Source organism: Orcinus orca, chromosome 3 (assembly GCF_937001465.1).
Source record: "Orcinus orca chromosome 3, mOrcOrc1.1, whole genome shotgun sequence".
NCBI classification, from domain to species: Eukaryota; Metazoa; Chordata; class Mammalia; order Artiodactyla; family Delphinidae; genus Orcinus; species Orcinus orca.
The window spans coordinates 59,389,822-59,406,862 of record NC_064561.1 but is presented as its reverse complement, the minus strand read 5'-3'; the positions used below and the strand labels follow the sequence as shown (position 1 = coordinate 59,406,862).

At 49.2% G+C, this 17,041-nt stretch overlaps 2 protein-coding genes across 5 annotated transcripts in view; one reads left to right on the top strand and one right to left on the bottom strand.

Moving 5' to 3' along the window:
* Window positions 1-3,281, top strand: part of PPARGC1B (PPARG coactivator 1 beta) — a 106,670-nt gene extending 103,389 nt beyond the window's left edge. For 2 of the 3 annotated variants that reach the window (XM_033406782.2, XM_004280362.3), the window contains 2 exons: window positions 1,975-2,129; window positions 3,048-3,281. In XM_033406782.2, coding sequence (XP_033262673.1) covers window positions 1,975-2,129; window positions 3,048-3,148 — 256 coding nt within the window. In that variant the 3' untranslated portion in view covers window positions 3,149-3,281. Of the gene's footprint in view, window positions 1-1,974; window positions 2,130-3,047 lie in introns of those variants that run through there. The other variant, XR_004477174.2, reaches the window with a different exon arrangement.
* An 8,684-nt stretch (window positions 3,282-11,965) lies between these two features.
* The window catches only part of PDE6A (phosphodiesterase 6A), a 69,028-nt gene continuing 63,952 nt past the window's right edge, over window positions 11,966-17,041 (bottom strand). The window contains exons 19-23 of one of the 2 annotated variants that reach the window (XM_004280360.3): window positions 15,970-16,033; window positions 15,610-15,684; window positions 14,879-14,962; window positions 12,986-13,133; window positions 11,966-12,578 (exon numbers count right to left, since the gene is read on the bottom strand). In XM_004280360.3, coding sequence (XP_004280408.1) covers window positions 12,499-12,578; window positions 12,986-13,133; window positions 14,879-14,962; window positions 15,610-15,684; window positions 15,970-16,033 — 451 coding nt within the window. In that variant the 3' untranslated portion in view covers window positions 11,966-12,498. The remainder of the gene's footprint in view (window positions 12,579-12,985; window positions 13,134-14,878; window positions 14,963-15,609; window positions 15,685-15,969; window positions 16,034-17,041) is intronic. The other variant, XM_004280361.2, reaches the window with a different exon arrangement.

Here is a 17,041-nt window from a genome sequence, read left to right as displayed (position 1 = left end):
TAAAAACTTCAGTGAGAAAATAGTTTCTGCATAAGAATCATTACACATCTCACATCCCTTAGGGTGGCTACAGAAAATAACAAGCGTTGGTGAGGATGTGGAGAAATTAGAACCTTGCGCACTATGGGTGGGAATATAAAAGGTGCAGCCCCTGTGGAAAACGGTATGGAGATTCCTTAAAAAATTAAACATAGAATAACCATTTTATCCAGCAGTTCCTCTTCTGGGTATATAATCAAAAGAATTGAAAGGAAGATCTTGAAGAGATATTTGCACATCCCTGTTCATAGCACCATTATTCACAATAGCCAAGAGGTGAAAACAACCCAAGTGTCCGTTGACAGATGAATGGATAAACAAAATGTATATGCATGCAATGGAATATTAGTCAGTCTTAAAAAAAGGATGGGCATCAGTCCTGTCACATGCTACAGCATAGATGAACCTTGAGGACGTTATGCTAAGTGAAGTAAGCCAGCCACAAAAAGACACATATTGTGTGATTCCACTTACATGAGGGATCAAAAGTAGTCAAATTCATAGAAACAGAAAGTAGAATGGTGGTGGCCAGGGCCTGGGAAGAGGGGGTATAGGGAGTTGTTGTTTAATGGGTACAGAGTTTGTTTTGCAAGATGAAAAAGTTCTGGAGGTCCATCACACAAACTTAACACAACGGAACCGTACATTTCAAGATGGTAAATTTTATGTTATGTGTTTTTATCACAATTTTTTTAAAAAGTCATTACACAAATAAACTGTTTTAAGTTCTGTGCAGTCTTCAGGATGTCAAATGAAGATAACCTGTAAAGACAAAGCAATCAAATTAATCTCTAAGGAGAAGGGTCAATTTGTTAAGATTTAAAAAGCACGCATGAGTCTCAGACATTTAAAGAATCAGAAGGGTCCCAACTTTGGCCTGGTTCAGAGAGGTGTCAGGAAATGTGATACAGCTGAGTGTTTACAAGGCATCTGCTGTCACTAGGCCTGTGCTGAGTAATAGGAGGGCCCACGTGGTCTCTGTCCGTGAGGAGTCTGTCTGGCAGATGGGTAGGTTGGGGTTCGTTCTCTTGTTGTTTGTGGAACTGAGGAGTCAGGTAGAACTGACTTTAGGTCCCCCTCACCTCGGCATCCTTCTCAGGCAGGCTTCCCTCCTGGTAGCAAAGTGGCTGCCTCCAGCTCTAAGTTTGTCTCCTACTCGGGGAAGCAGGAGTCTGTCTCCCTCACGGTTCCAGCAAAGACGTGGGATGGAGTCTTTGGGGTTCTGCTTTGGCTGACGGGTTCATCCTTGAACAAACCCCTGTGGCCAAGGAGGGCCACCGTTGTGTGACTTACCCTGGCGCCCTGAGCCCAGCTGAGCACAGGGTGCTGTTGTCAGAGGACGGGGAGCAGAGGCTGAGCAGGCAGGCACGACACGTCTCCCATGAAGGATGAGATGTGTACGGAGTACCGTCGATCTCAGGGAAGGTGAAGGCCAAGTTAGCAGCCAAGGAAGGGCTGGCTGAGGCTGCCTTTGAAGGGTGCGGGCCTGGGAGGATGGGGGCATAGGTGTGGCAAATCCTAGAACATGGGAATCCTGAGGGAAGTAGAGGGGAGTGTGGAAAGGATCAGCCTTCGTGGCGGGAAGCCTGAGTTTACTTCCCTGCTCTGCCACCCGTCTTTGGGCAAATTCTGAACTCAGAGCCTGTTTCCTCACTCCAGAGGGGGGAGGTGACAACAGCCCCCCATCACAGGGGGGTCTGAAGAGCGTGTGGGGCGATGGGCGGTGGCCAGCCCCGGGCCAACACGCAGTAGATTGCCTGCTCTTACTATGACTCCATTGTGGAGGTCAGCCCCGTGACTGTCGTGTCTATCGAGGGGCCATGCGAGACAGTTACGGAGTCATCGTGGCTTTCCGCCCCTCACCTAGTGGCGGGTGGTCTGACGATGTCGAACGAGCTGGCCCAGTGACGCGCTCCCCTTGTCCTCTCTCCCCAGAGGCGAGAAGTATGGCTTCATCACCTACCGGTGTTCTGAGCACGCCGCCCTCTCTCTGAGGAACGGCGCTGCCCTGCGGAAACGCAGCGAGCCCTCCTTCCAGCTGAGCTACGGGGGGCTCCGGCACTTCTGCTGGCCCCGCTACACTGACTACGGTGAGTATGTAGGCCCCGCACATCCCAGTCAGACCCAAAACGTCAGGGGCAGTGACCTCCTTTATTGAAACCTAAAGCCCACTCGACACGGCTGCCACACCCAGACTCCCCGGTGCTAGTGAGTATACCTTGGCAGCCACCTGGCCCGGAGGCTGGCCTCTGGTGCATCTTGTCCTGTGCCAGGACTGCTACCAAAGAGATGAAGCCTCTCGTGGCCTCTTGGAAGGTCCAATCTCGTGTTCACAGCCACCTGGCAGAACCATGGCTACCGTCTCTTTGACCTCACGGGGCCAGTAGCTGACCTGCCCCCTTGAGGGGCATCCACGGCGGCCCCGACAGGCAGCAGCCTTGTCCATTAATGGGCCGCAGTGAAACTATTGTCATCTGGGGACAAGTCAGTGAAGAAGGACAAAGTACCATTTAGGAGAGAGTTCTTTATAGGGGAGAGTCCGGTGCAGCCTCCGGAGTGCAGGGCTGAGTGTCAGGAGACCCCGGAGGCTCCCGGCCAGGCAGCGCTCCTGACTGCATGTTCCCCGTGGGGACCCAGTTCCCTGGCCATGCGCTGAGGGATTCATAGTTTCGTGGGCTGCCTTACGTGACCTCACTGGTTTCCTAATGGGCAAGAAACTGTTAAGGGAAGTAGAATTAGAGGCTTTTGGAGCTGGAAAGGAGCTCTGGGGGACTCTGCTTCAGGCCTCCCCATCCTACAACCAGGGCGACCGAGGCCCTGAGACACTGCTCACATGGCAGAGGTGTTCCAGCAGGAGGGCAGCGCTGCTGCCCGCCGCCCGGTGCTCTCTGAGGCCTCGGGCGCATCCGCTCTGTGGTGCTGACCCCGGCGGCAGATTTTCTGGTCCGCTGGCCTTTCTGAGCTGCTTGCCGCCTTCCCCTCTCACTGCCTCCTCCACCCCCACCCAGATTCTAATTCAGAAGAGGCCCTGCCTGCGTCAGTGAAAACCAAGTACGAAGCCATGGATTTTGACAGCTTACTGAAGGAGGCCCAGCAGAGCCTGCACTGATAACAGCCTTAACCTTCGAGGAATACCTCAATACCTCAGACAAGGCCCTTCCAATATGTTTACGTTTTCAAAGAAATTAAGTATATGAGAAGGAGAGAGAGCGAGTGCGTGAGAGAGAGAGAGAGAGAGAGAGGCTTGGAACTGCTGTCCTTTTAAAACAAACAAAAAAATCAATGTTTACATTGAACAAAGCTGCTTCTGTCTGTGAGTTTCCATGGTGTTGACGTTCCACTGCCACATTAGTGTCCTCGCTTCTGACGGGTTGTCCTGGGTGCGTTCCAGACGCTGAGTCCGTCACCCGCCTCCCCTTCCTCCCCGACCGACGTCCCCTCGTAGACGTGCAGCTGTGTTCATCATACCATTTCTTGTCTGTAGTGTGTGATGATGAAATCGTTACTTGTGAATAGAATCAGGATTATAAACTCATTTTTAATTGAAGAAAAAAAAAAGTATATCCTTAATGTCTTTATGGCTCAGATGTACTGTGCCTGGGATTATTGCATTGCTTCCTTTATTTTTTAACTATGCACTGTCGTGAGGTGTTTGCCACTGAGCTGCACTGCTCCCTTCGCCAGAATGCCCCAGAGGCGCTGGGTGGCCGGAAGCCGGGTCACCGGGGAGCTGTGGCATGCAGCCACAGCTGGGAGGAATGGAGAGAGGTTTCGGGGCCTCTTCTGCTGAGCGCTGCCTTGTCTCTCATTGAGCAAGTTTGGGTCCATTTACAATCAGAGCCCTCATCTGGTGTCCAGCTCACGCTTAGAATTTGTGCCTGGCCGTGAGTGCTCAGATCCTTGCGGACCTTGGAAGGAAGGTGGGGTGAGCTGCGTTATTCCCGTTTTCCAGGCAGTGCCCCAAGAGGCGAAATGACTTGCCCAGGGTCCCACAACCAGTGAGACTACAGAGGAACGGCCCAGCCCGGGCCTATCCTAGGATAAAGAGGCAAAGTTGCAAGGACTGGTAGAGGTGGGTTCAGCTAAAAAGGACAACAGGCTAGACGCTTCCAGGCTTCTTTTGTGGGGGTAAGTCAATGGCTGTCTCACCAGCATGGGGCAAGTTTAGGCTCTGGTACCAGTCTTGATCCACTGGGTCCTGTGGTTTGCTTATACCCGTGGACATGCCATCACAGCTTCAGTGATGCACCTGGGGTGACACAGAGAGGCAACCTGGGAGCGGTCATTCATCCTTTTTGGGCCAGCCCATCCTCCTTCAGCTTGACTTCCCTTTTCTTCACCTGTAAAGTTGTTTTGGTGGCATGGGGCAAGGGGAGCAGGAGGGAGACATGAGGGATGGGAATGGACAAGACAATCTCCAAGCTCCTCTCCGACTTAGAAAACGTTCATTGGGCTTTACTTTAAAATTTGTGTTCTTGAGTGATGTCAGAGCCATGTCCAGCTTGGATGTTCTGCAGGTGCCTTGGGGGCCGTTTGTGAGGGAGAGCATGGCCAGGAAGGGTAAGAGTGCATTGCTTCTGCTTCAGACAGAGCGGCTCCAACTTGGTCTCTTTCACACATCAGGGTTCCTTGGGAAATTTTTGTGTTTAAAAGAAAAAAGGTCCTGCTGCTTAAAAAAAAGTTTGAACTTGACTCATTTAACTAAACGAGGTGATTTAATCTATTATTAATGCCGGGCCTATTTCTTTGGGAATTGGTAGTTACGGGGTTTTGGTTTGTTTGTTTGTTTGTTTTTGCAGTACGCAGGCCTCTCATGTTGTGGCCTCTCCTGTTGCGGAGCACAGGCTCCGGACGCACAGGCTCAGCAGCCACGGCTCACAGGCCCAGCTGCTCCGCGGCATGTGGGATCCTCCCAGACCGGGGCACAAACCCGTGTCCCCTGCATCTGCAGGCGGACCCTCAACCACTGCGCCACCAGGGAAGCCCTGTTTGTTTGTTTTTAAGATTATAAAATACCTCAGTAGGTTAACTGGGCGGACGAACCTCTCCTGAGAGGTGAGCATACTCCAAGCTGGCAGATAAGGTTGGAGGAGACAGGCGTTAGAGGAACAGGGAATTTGAGTTCCTGTGTATCAAGTCACTTCACCTCTCTGGACCCCAATTGTCTTTTCTGTGTAATGGGCTGAGGGGGAGAATTAGGCAAGCTGATCTCTAAGGTCCTTGCCAGGTCTGATAGTCTTAGCTTCTCCTAAGGTGGTATCTAGCAAATACATAGTGGCATATGGGCCACTACTCCCATGTCCTCGGCCAGTAGCAGATATAACTAATGAACCACAGTACTCATGTTCTCTGAGCTTGGTCATGCTATTAGAATCCTCAACACAGTTCCGAGCAGCCATTACTAACTGATCAGAGTTTAACCTGTTTAACCTTCTGGTCTAATCTTTGAATGGTTTCTGTTATACAGAACTATATGGTGGTGGGTTTCATGCTGGCCCAACCCTGATCTATGAGAGAAGATTCCTCTAAAGCCCTTCTTTGGCACAGGACTCCCAATATTACTCCGACACAATCCCATTTCGGGGTGGGGGCCAAGTGGAATAGTGGGCAGGAACATGTTTGGGGAAGGCAGGGTTTATGAGGATGGACCAAAAGGGGACTTTCCACAGCACGGACCTGCACATTCTAAATTCCTTTTTTTTTTTTTTTTTTTAAATATTTTATTGGAATAATTATTCAATTGTTAGCATGATATTCACGATAACATTATTCATAGGGTGATTCTTTCCACTTTAAGGAGATCTATTTTTATTTTATTTATTTATTTTTGGCTGTGTTGGGTCTTCGTTTCTGTGCGAGGGCTTTCTCTAGTTGTGGCAAGCGGGGGCCACTCTTCATCGCGGTGCACGGGCCTCTCACTATCGCGGCCTCTCTTGTTGTGGAGCACAAGCTCCAGACGCGCAGGCTCAGTAGTTGTGGCTCACGGGCCTAGTTGCTCCGCGGCATGTGGGATCTTCCCAGACCAGGGCTCGAACCCGTGTCCCCTGCATTGGCAGGCAGATTCTCAACCACTGCGCCACCAGGGAAGCCCTCTAAATTCCTTTGATAGCTGTTCACTGCCTAGCATACAGTAGGCACACAATAAATGGTTATGGAATAGAATGGAATGGAATAGAATTTAAATCCACCTGCTGTCTCCCCTAAGTCCTGATTTGCACCAAGGAGTAAACTGAGATTTCATCCTGTGGAAAAAGTAGGAAGGAACTCTGCATTCAGAGTCTGGAGAACTGGGTTGAGTCCTGGCTCTGTCAAAAACTATCTTTGTGACTTTGATAAGTCACAGAGTCCCTTCCTCTCCCTAAGCCTTGGTGTGCCAGAAGGAGTCAGACTAGATGATCTCTAAGCCCCTCCTGTTTCCTTCTTCCTTGACTGCACTAGCCTAGAGATTCTACCATGAGAAGATGGTACCTTAGGGTAAAGAAATGCAGACTTTTAGTGAAGGACAAATGTGTCCCCTCTTCTGGGTCAGCTGAAGCTGCCCTTTCACTTCAGATTAATGCAAGGCACTTGAAGGTAGTTAGACATTGGCTCTTGAGTGTAGTACTGGGACGTGATATGCCTAAGGTGGGGGCTGGGTCCCGCTGATGGGAGAGGGTGCCTGCCAAAGGCATCAGGAAGTTTCTTCTCTCCATCCCGTACATAAAAGGCTGCAAGTTCTAAAACTGACCAACCTTGCAGACAACCTCCATCCGGAAGACTCATTCGGTGCTCTGTATCATTTACCAAGGAGACTCCAAGGTCTCTCCAGACAACTAGTCAACCTTGGTCTCTTTCCCACCAAATTAAGGAGTAACCCAGAGGGAGCAGCTGCCATTGGCAACCATCTCATTGTAGCTCTGTCCTAGTATTTGCTCTTGATCATGTTTACATGTGATTGCCATAAAAGCTTACAGTAGACTGTGTTGGTAGCCACCCACGCAAGGCAGGTTGTACTGTCCATCTCTGTGCCGTGCTGGTGTTTTCCAAATATGTCCGATCTAAACGCTAAGTGGAATTCTTCCATCTCCTTCCTCAGTCGGTACGGGCTGAATCAGAATCCTCACTCCTGGGGGCTCTGGTTACCGAAGGAAAATGCATCAAAGAGGTAAAGAATATGAGTGGATGGAGTGCAGCTACGGCGGTGACCCCCTTCCCCCCCATCCTACCTTGCCCCCCAACCAGAACACTGCTTTGAGACCCAAAGCGCCAGTCAGGTGTCTGCATCTGCTGTGAGTTCTCACAGCTTTGCGTGTCAAATGTGCCCAGCAGAGAGGCAGGGCTTCAGGGGTTCCAGGCGGGAAGAGGAAGGGAAGAACGCTCTAAGCTGCAAAGTCTCGGTACCCAGGTCCTGATGTGGGAAGACATGCAATCAGAAATCGTTCTCGCCTAAAGCCTGTGCTTGTTGATGTTTGGAGAGCGATTTCTTCTAGGTGTATGCAATATACGTACTGAGGGGGCAGGGAAGGCATGACAGTGCAGCCCTTCTGCAGGGATGGCTTGGAACCCTATCCCAGGCCTTAGGTTCTGTTGAAATGACAGCTGAGCCTGCAGCTTGAGAGATGGGACATCCCAGCTGTGAAGCAGAATCAACCCCAAAGGATTTGTTGATCTGACTCACTGACATCAAAACCGCAGTATTTTCTTACCATTTGAGATTTAGCAGTTGTCCTCAGATATGACCAAGGAAAGAAATTGAATGTACAGTAGCAAATAAAGTGAACCTAATGGTTTCAATGGCCAAAGAAGAGGGATCCTTCCCATGGGGGCAGAAGGAAACCGGTTTGTGCTTACGTGCAATATGTTTAAGCTGTTCCCCAAGTCCCTGAGACATTTGCACATATAGATGGGCTCCAGGGCTGTCTGCCGGGTCCAGGGGTACGGGGTAAATGGAGGGAGAGCTTGGGAGCTGGGAAACCCTCATGCATAGCGATGCCCTTGGCCCAAAACAGACGTGAGGTGGAGGGCCCCTGAGAGCCGGCTGTAGAATGTCCAGGAAAGTAGGCAGAGGCTACCTTTGCATGGAACCAATAAAAGCACTTTTGAGAAAACCACAGCACTCAGCCTGGCTCCGTGTTTCTGCACTGGCGAATATGGATCTCCTTGGGCTGTGTGAGGCATTCTCCTAGGGATTGGAACAGGGGATCAGGAAAGGGGCTGGTGAGGGAGGAGGGAGCAGAGATGCCTTCCTAGACATCAGCCACAGGAGAGCCCATTCTAGGGCCAGCCCTTTGCTGGCCTCTTTGTTGGAGGCCCTAAAAATGGAGTGGTGCTTTTCAATCTCAGTACCTATTTCTGTAAAAAAAGAAAAAAAGAAAACAGCACAGCTGATTGAAATGGGTTTGCAGAGCAAATCGTTTATCTATAAGCCATCTCAAAGTGAGAAACCCAGAGTTTCTTGCTTGCTATGTGGTCTTGGGCCACTGTTTCCTCATTTACAAATGGGAATATCGGATGGAATGAGCACTAAAGTAAGTCCCTTTCACCTCTGATAGACTCAGATTCCCATCCTGGAGCCTCGGGAATCCATCACTAACGCACAAAACCAATTCCATTCTCTGACTGCCCAGCTCACATTCAGGGTGAGAGTTCTCTGCAAGGTAACCAACCCGCGGTGGATTCAGACCCACATGGTCCTGGCCGAGTTACCTTATATGAGGAGGCCAGCTCCCCAGGACAGATCTAAGCCATAGTTTCTGGTGGGGTGGTGAGAAGTAAACCCCAGCTTGGCTAGGTGGCGACGTCGAGTCTCACATGAGCCTCGTCATTGTCCTCGCCGCCGAGCAGCTTTCAGTCCGAATGTTGTGACCACTTGGCTTTTTCTCTATTGCTCACAGACAATACTAGCAATACACTTGTTTTTCCAAAACAGCTTAACTTAGGCACTTTTCACACATTTCTTTCAAATGATTGTAAAACATATGGGGCAACAGGAGGCGTGGATCACGCTGCATATGTTTAGGGCAACTTTTGTTTTTTGTTTCATTATAGCAGCGGTGACTGAGGCTTCAAGATCGGGGGACAGATGTTTAGGTACTCCATTTCATCAGAATGCCTTGCACGTTCAGAAGCAGCACAGAAATCCAACTGCCCGAACTGGGGGTTCGGAAAATAGGGTTTTGTAGGTGGTCGTTCCCTGGGCTGTGCAACAGTGTCTCAAAGACATGTTTTATAGCCAGAACCCCCTCTCTGCTGTACCTTTTGTCAAAGGATCCTCCAAGCCTCCTTTTTCACTTTGCCAGCCTTGCTCGTGGGTGACTTTTGAAGGGACTGGTCATCTTCCACCTCAGCACTTTGCCTTATCAACGTCTAGCCGCCATCTAGTGGCCAAAGACTGTATCTACCAGCTACCCAGATGGAAGGCAAATAAATCCTTTTGGCTACCTTGCTGTCCAACACCAACTTTGGGAATGAAATGCAAGGTCATGAGCAAACTGTCTGTGTGTTTAGAGCACAGTGTAACACCAGTCAGAAGCCCCAGCAGCAGCCATGCAGACTGAGAAGTAATACACTAGCTATCCTGTTGGCAGCAGAGACAGGAGTGGACCCTGTGCCCAGGTGCCCAGGAGGGGTTTACTGTAACTGCAATACTGGCAGCGCAGCTGCTGACCTTGTTAAGTGAACCTCTGCTCTGTGCCCCCCACTGGACCCTCGGGACAAGCAAAGAGGTTGAGTGTGAGGATTCTGTGGGGGGCCTGGCCATGGCCTTTGGTATGGTCCACCAAATAGCCAAATAGATTTTTTTTGTTTGTTTGGTTTTGTATTTAAAAATCTTGTCAAATGTTTTTGTGTTAGGAATAAAAAGTCATAAACTACTCCCAACTTTGTTTCTGGAGGAATGTTCTGATTCCAATGGAAAGAGGTTGGAAATCTCAAGGGGTGTGCGGTCAGAGTGGTCAGTGGACCAGGGAAGTGGACCACTTGGATTTCCAAATGGTTTCTGGGGAAGGTGGCCATCCAGAAGTCTGGCCCAGTGCCGTCTGCTCCGGAAATTCACACCCACCCCCTTCACCTACTTGTGCCACGGGATTAGCATTGGTTTGGAGCATCTGCTTCTTCCAGAGGCAGCTGCTAATGTTGAAACCAACACAAGATTCCTCTCCCCAACCCCAGGTTTCTAAAGAAACAGTGTCTGTAGCTAGCCTTAATCGACTGGGCAAGGTGGTCCCTATGGTCCCTTCCAACATTTCCAAATATTGGACTCAAATCCTTTTCTCTTAGTGTGACCATGCAGCCTAGAGAATTCTGAGCAATAGGAAGCCAGGGCTTTCCCTGGCTCTGTGACAGGGTCAAACCAGGGAATGGCTAACCTTGTGAGGTTTGGGCATCCCCAGGGGTACTACTGTAGGGGGCATTATTTATTAGGAAGCTCAACAAGGTAACTACAGCCTGGGGTGTGTGAGCGCAAGGTTGTGTGTGTGTGTGTGTGTGTGTGTGTGTGTGCATGTGTGCACGCCTGTGTTTGTGTGTATGTATGGAATTACATTGATGCATTTCTTGAGAAAGGTGCAAGAATTTCACCTACACAGAGGGACACATCTGCTTTGTTATTTATAATAGAAAGCTAAAATTTAATTTTTTAAAGGACACTGCTGATGATTGAGAATCAAGTTTTTAGTTTTGCTATTTTTTTTAATTGGTAGAGGATTTTTTATATATTTTTTCCATTTTGTTGGGTTGTGTCCTTATTTATATAAATACATTATCCCCGAGGGCAAAGGAAGAGAACTTCTTTGCTTTTAATTATTATGGTTGGCATTGTCCCCATTTTATTTCTGGTGTGGTTTATCTGTCTAACCTTCTAAATGAGACACTGTTTTCCTGTATTTGTACATTGTCAGATTCTATAGTTTCCTAGATAATTTAACCAAATTGCTCTATGTATTATTATTCCGTGAGTATAAAGTTCTATTTTAACGTCTGTAAATACTTCAGAACTGGCTTCTTTTCTCAAACTCCCACCGTGGAGTTAATTGTTTACATCACAAAAACTGTAGAATCTCGATGCTCATGTACTGTAAATAGTGAAGTGATCTGCTTATAAATAAACTTAACAAATACACTATGGAGATTAAAAAGAAAATACCACCCACAGCCCTGCCCAGGTGTGTCTTTCTTTATTGGTCCTACGACGTGCTCGTGGAGGGTCGCGCCGGCTACTAACTGGGAAAAGGATTCTAGTTGCAGCGTCAACTCTCAGAGAAGACCCCAGTCCAGGTGTGCCCCTCACTCCAAAACTCTCCGAGCTCACTAGTCCTTTCTTCATAGCACTTCTTTGTGGATCGTGATGAACCATTCAGACTCGCCTCACGTAACATTGTTCCATTCTGGCTTCTTGCCGGTATGACTCTTATGAAGCTATAGGTACCACCTTGTGAACGAGGACTCCCTCGTTTTGGTATATCCGCTTTTTCACACAAGCACACTAAATATATGTGCTAAAAGATTTTGACATTTTGGTTTCAGACAACGACACTCACCAACTGACGACTATGAAACGGTTTCTGGTCGGAGGATATGGAAAACTTGAATTGTGTGCCGTATTTGGGTGAACTTGAAACATTTTCCTTTGCTCACTTACTCCCAGTGACAGCAGTGAAGAGTGGCATCTTCCAAGACTTTCTGTCTTGGATGTGTGTGCTATTGCCGCGGAGTTGTCCTGTGTTGGGCCAAGACGGCCAGGCCTTAACACCTGGCATGGATCAGTCACTGGGTGCAGGCCACCACCCTTGGGCAACTGTCTCCCTGCGGATGAGGTAATCCCCGAAGGGGCTGACGCCAAGGGCTGTCTGCTGACAGTGCTCATCACTGCTGGGAACGCAAGTCTTCAGTAAAGGGTCTGTGCAGCTCATCACAGCATCTGCCACAGCTGGATATTAGGGGTTCGTGAGTTGCATGTGATAAGGATGTGGTTATGTTAGAAAACGCCCATTTGTCTTTAAAGATGTATAATGGAGGAGTAAACGATATGTCTGGAATTTGCTTTTAAATATTTCAGCTAAGAAAAAAATGAAAAAAATATAAAAGGACAGACGAAGCAAATGTGGCAAAACTCGATATTAGAATCTGGGTGATGGGTAGGTGGAGATGCATTGTGCAGTTCTCTACTTCTGAGGATGATTGCAAATTTGTGTCCTATAAAATGAAAGTATAAGAACAGAAATGATTCTAGGTAAGCAGGTGAGTCTGGCGCTAATGTTTAACTGAGTCTATGAAAGGCAAAATGTTGGTTGTAGCTCAATAAAAAGTGCTCACAGCCAAAAAGAGCCTTGAAAGCCACTAGGGAAGATGTAAACTAAATTCTTCTTCAGTCTTCAAACCCTATAACTCTGACTTCTCAAGCAGGTGCGTGATTTCCCACTGGCTTGGGTACCCTCCTCCAGTGAAGGGTGAGGCCGGTCTGGGCGTGGATCCCCGCTTGCGCTACTGGACACAGCAGGACTTGGATGCAGGCGCGCCTCCACCTGAGCCTGGTTTTCCCCCAGGCTGATTTCCTGCGGCGGCTGCTGCAATCAGACAAGAAAGAGAACACACCAGATGAGAGGAGGCTGTGGCGGGCTTTCCCTTTGACCTGGTTTGGACCAAGAGTTGCAAACTCAAGGGCTTTCAGAGGCCCTATGTCTACCACTTTATTATTGGAATCTGTCCCACACTGGTTGGGGGCAGTCAGGGAATCCTTGCTGGGAGCCTCAGTCTTGGGAACCAGGCTCTGCTACTGCTCACAGTGTGACTTGGCCATGACACTTCACCTCTGCGGGCCTCAGTGCTCTCATACGTAGAATGGGGACAGCTAGGTCGTGGGGAGGCCCGAATAGGTCCACGTGTGTGAGGCTTTGCGGCCCCGCCAGGCACGCCATGAGAACTCGGTGTGTGTGGCGTAGGGGCTCTCCGTCCTCTCCCTTCCACAAACCTTGGTTGGCTGCCTGCCCTTTCTGCTTCTCCTCCTCCAGCATCTTCATCTTGGCTTCATACTCGTCAGCGAGCACCTTCCACTCCTTGCGGTTGTTGGTGATCCCATCCAGCATGGGAGTGATCTCCTCGTGGAACCGGGAGAATTCCTGGAAGAGAGAGACAGAGCCTCTGGCGCAGGAGTCGAGCCCTGGGGCCCGGGTTCCAGGTGGAGCACAGTGGGTCGTGTCTGCACTGGAATGAGCTGCCCGGGCGCGTTGCAGCTTCCGTCCCCAGCGGTGTGTGTGACGACACTGCAGGGCTTCTGGCCACAAAGTCCCATGCCTCTCCCGCTTGAAACCCTCCTGTGGCACTCCCTGGTTTTCAGGATGAAGCACAAGCTCCTTCACAAGGCTTTCAAGCTCTCCAGACCCAGTGCTCTCCCCCTTCACCAACTTGAACCCTCCGGACATTGCAAATCTGTCAGTTTCTGTGGGCTTCATACCAGCTCTTGCCTTTGCTGGAACACTCTAACTTATCCCTTCTTTTCCCTTGAGGCCTCCACTTAGATATCACTTCCTCGGGGAAGCCTCTTCTGATCCCCAAGGTAAGTCAGGTCCTCTATTAGCAGCTCCCCAAACCTTCTCTTCCTACAGCTCACTTCACTGTAATGACTCCCTTTGCCAATCTGCCCCCGGAGCTGTGAGCTGGAGAGGGCAGGGACATCTCTGCTCATTCATTGGGGTGGCCTTGGCCTAGTACAGGGTCTGGGGCACAAAGACAGTCAATATTTGCTGAGTAAAATCGGGATAGGAAGAGGATTCTTAAGGTCTCTTAGCTCTAAGAATAAAAATAATGCCTTTGAGCACAGCACGTGACAGTTTATGAAGTGCTTTATCTCCTTTGATCCTCAGAAACTCCTGCGAGGTGGGAAAATGAGACTCATTACTCCTAGATTTTTAGATGAAGAAACGGAGATGCAGATTGGTGGAGATTTGCACAAGGTAAGGATGGCAAATCCAGGGTCTACTGTGGAGTTCAGCCAGAGCCAGCTGTGCTCAGAGCTGCCTGGGTTCAGATCTAGATTCTGCCACCAGCTGTGTGACCTTGGGCAGGACACCATGAAATCAGGACAGCACCTCATAGGGTTGCTGTGAAAATGCACGTAAAGCACTCAGCCCAGTCTTTGTTGTTTCATATATTACTGATGGTCATGGAGAGCGTCAACTATGCTGCCCTGTTGCTCAGAGGACCCCAGTTAGTCTGCGTTATATCAGAGATGCGCTTGTGCGCCCTCTGGGAGCAGAAGGGCTGCAGCTTATGCAGCAGAAAGAGCCCTAGACTAGGGGTCAGGCGTCCCGGCCCTGATGCTGTCTCTAGCTGACTCCAGTGACCTGGCCCTGTGATTTCTCCTCTCTGACCTCTGTCTCCTCATGTAACATGGCCAAAATAAAAATAACAAATGAGAGGGGGGTGTGTGGCACAGATAACATGGATTGGGGCGTGGTGGGTTTCTCAAGAGAGGGACTAACTTTGAGCCAAAACTCAAAGAGAAGTTCCAGATTATCTTTTGGCAATTGAGTAACTGTGACCTGTCATATTCCCACAAGCTGGGGAAGTTAGGAAGGCATGTATCTGCTATGCTCCCCATTTCTCTGCCTGAAAACACGATATGTCATTTGTCCCGCAACTATTTATTGAGCAACTAGGATATACGAAGCTCCGGGCTCTGGCCTGGGTATGCAGTCACACAAGCTCCTACGGGGCTGTCCTGAGGACCAAATGCCATTGGAGGTGAGAAGCGCTTTGTAAAGTATCACTCGTCACTTGCCAGGGTTTTTTATTCCTGATGTCATTTGGGAATCCCGGGCTCATCAAAGACATCTTGTTGGGCCTTTGAAAGCAAAGGACTTACCTTGTAGACAAAGGTGCAAACGAAGTCAATGAAGCCGACCTGAAGCTTGGGGAGTTCGTCCGCCTTGTTTCTGTCCATCATGGGCTGTCAGCGGGGGGAGAAAGAGTTAACTGCACTGGGCTCCTCCTGGCCTGATGCAGCAAGGGGACCCACCCTACCAATGAAACATTCTTGCAAAACAAAAACCCTCTAACTGGTCTCCCTGTGTCTGGTGGGGGGCCGGCTGACAATTCCAGCCAAGTTTACTTTCAACGTCGTTAGGTTCTCAGCTTGACCAGGTCATCCCCTTGCATGGTCTGTGGTGTTAGAACAGAGCCGGGGGAGGTAGACTCCTAGACTGTCGGAACTGAAAGGGAAATCTAAGTTTTGGCGTCCACTTGTCAATCACTACTTAGCTGAGTGTGCTAAGGACACATAGCTTAAAGCAGGGTCCTCAAACTTTAGGAGAGAGCACATTGCTGGCCCACCCCCAGAGTTTCTGTTCACGTAGGTCCAGGGTGGGCCTGTGGATTTGCATCTGTAATATGTTCCCAAGTAATGAGGTTGATGGTGGTCTCCAGGGGCCATACTTTGAGAACCACTGCATTAAGGAAAGGTCATCTCTGTGGTAAGGTCACACATCCCTGTGTCAAGGGTGAGGAGGCACATCTGTCCATCACGGCGAGGTCACTGCTCTCCACCAGGATGAGATCGCATGCCCAGTATCAGGCTGAAGTCCCTTCTCTACTCACAATGGGATTCTGTTGCAGCACCGTGCGCTCCAGGTCACCTTGTTCCCAGAATTCGGCAGCAACCAGTAGCGCCACCTGCAACAGGCAGACACCCGCCATGGAGTCAAGCCCCAGCCCCAATCCTCCTACCCCTGCTCGCATCCCACGTGGGTTTCCAGCTCAGCAAAGACATAAACCCCACTCCTGCCCTACCACCCCGCTTTATGTCATCATGGGAGAGGTCCTCAGGTGATTGCCATGTCGTGGGAGAGGAGGATGGAGCAAAGGTGGGCTGCCTCAGGAGCTGGAGAATCCAAGCCACATTAGCTGCTGTCACCAGTACTGGGATGCTCCTTCTCTCGGGTCAGGAGGAGTGCATACCTTGCTCTGCACCTCCCAAGGCTTGGTGATGGCTGAGAGATCACAGGCGGTCATCATCATGGCCCTGCACACAAGCACGCCATCAGTCCGGAGCCAGTCATGGCTGTATATCTGGTTAATTCCATCTATCTCTCCTTTCTCTGCCCCTACTAGTAGGTGACCTCATCCCATGGTGAGAAGAGGGGTCACTTCCCCATTGCATCTGAAGGTCAGGTTTTGAAATCAAATAGAGGTTTAAATCCTGCCTCTGTCAGTTACCAGGAGTTTGACATTGAGCAATTAAACCAACTTCTCTATGCCTCAGTTTCCCATCTGTAATAATAATGGTACGTCCCTCATGGAGTGGGTACAAGATTAAATGAGATAATGTGTGAAAAATCTTAGCATGGTGCCTGGATATAGTATGTGCATAATAAACACTGGCGATGATCAGGAACATATATTGGGTTTCTATTATGTGCCACACACTGTTCTAGGCATTTTATAGACATCAATTTCATTTAAATCCTATCACGTCCTCGAAGTTCCTTCTCACCTGTCTAATATAGAACAATGTTTCTCAACTTTTTTCTCATCATCCTCCCTGCTCCACTGTCAAAGAGCTTTTTTATTAGACATTTTTCCTATAATCGCTGTACCATGAAATTTTAATAGCACAGACATACTGTATATCTGTTTGGAGGGCCACAGACCATTGTAATGTCTAAGATTTTTTACTCCTCTCCCAAGAACCGCTTTTTGCCCCATTGAGTAATGCATGATGCAGGGAGAAGGGCGACCCTGGTCATTGTGAGGAAGCCTTACGTTAAGAAGTAGAGGAAGGGATTGAGGAAAGAAAGAAAGGGTTAAAAGATAAACTCTTTTTTTAAAAATATTTTGATTTCTTCTTCTTTTTTTTTTTTTTTTGGCTGCGTTGGGTCTTCGTTGCTGCGTGCAGGCTTTCTCTAGTTGTGGCAAGCAGGAGCTACTCTTCGTTGTGGTGTGCGGGCTTCTCATTGCGATGGCTTCTCTTGTTGCAGAGCACGGGCTCTAGGCACACGGGCTTCAGTAGTTATGACACATGGCCTCAGTA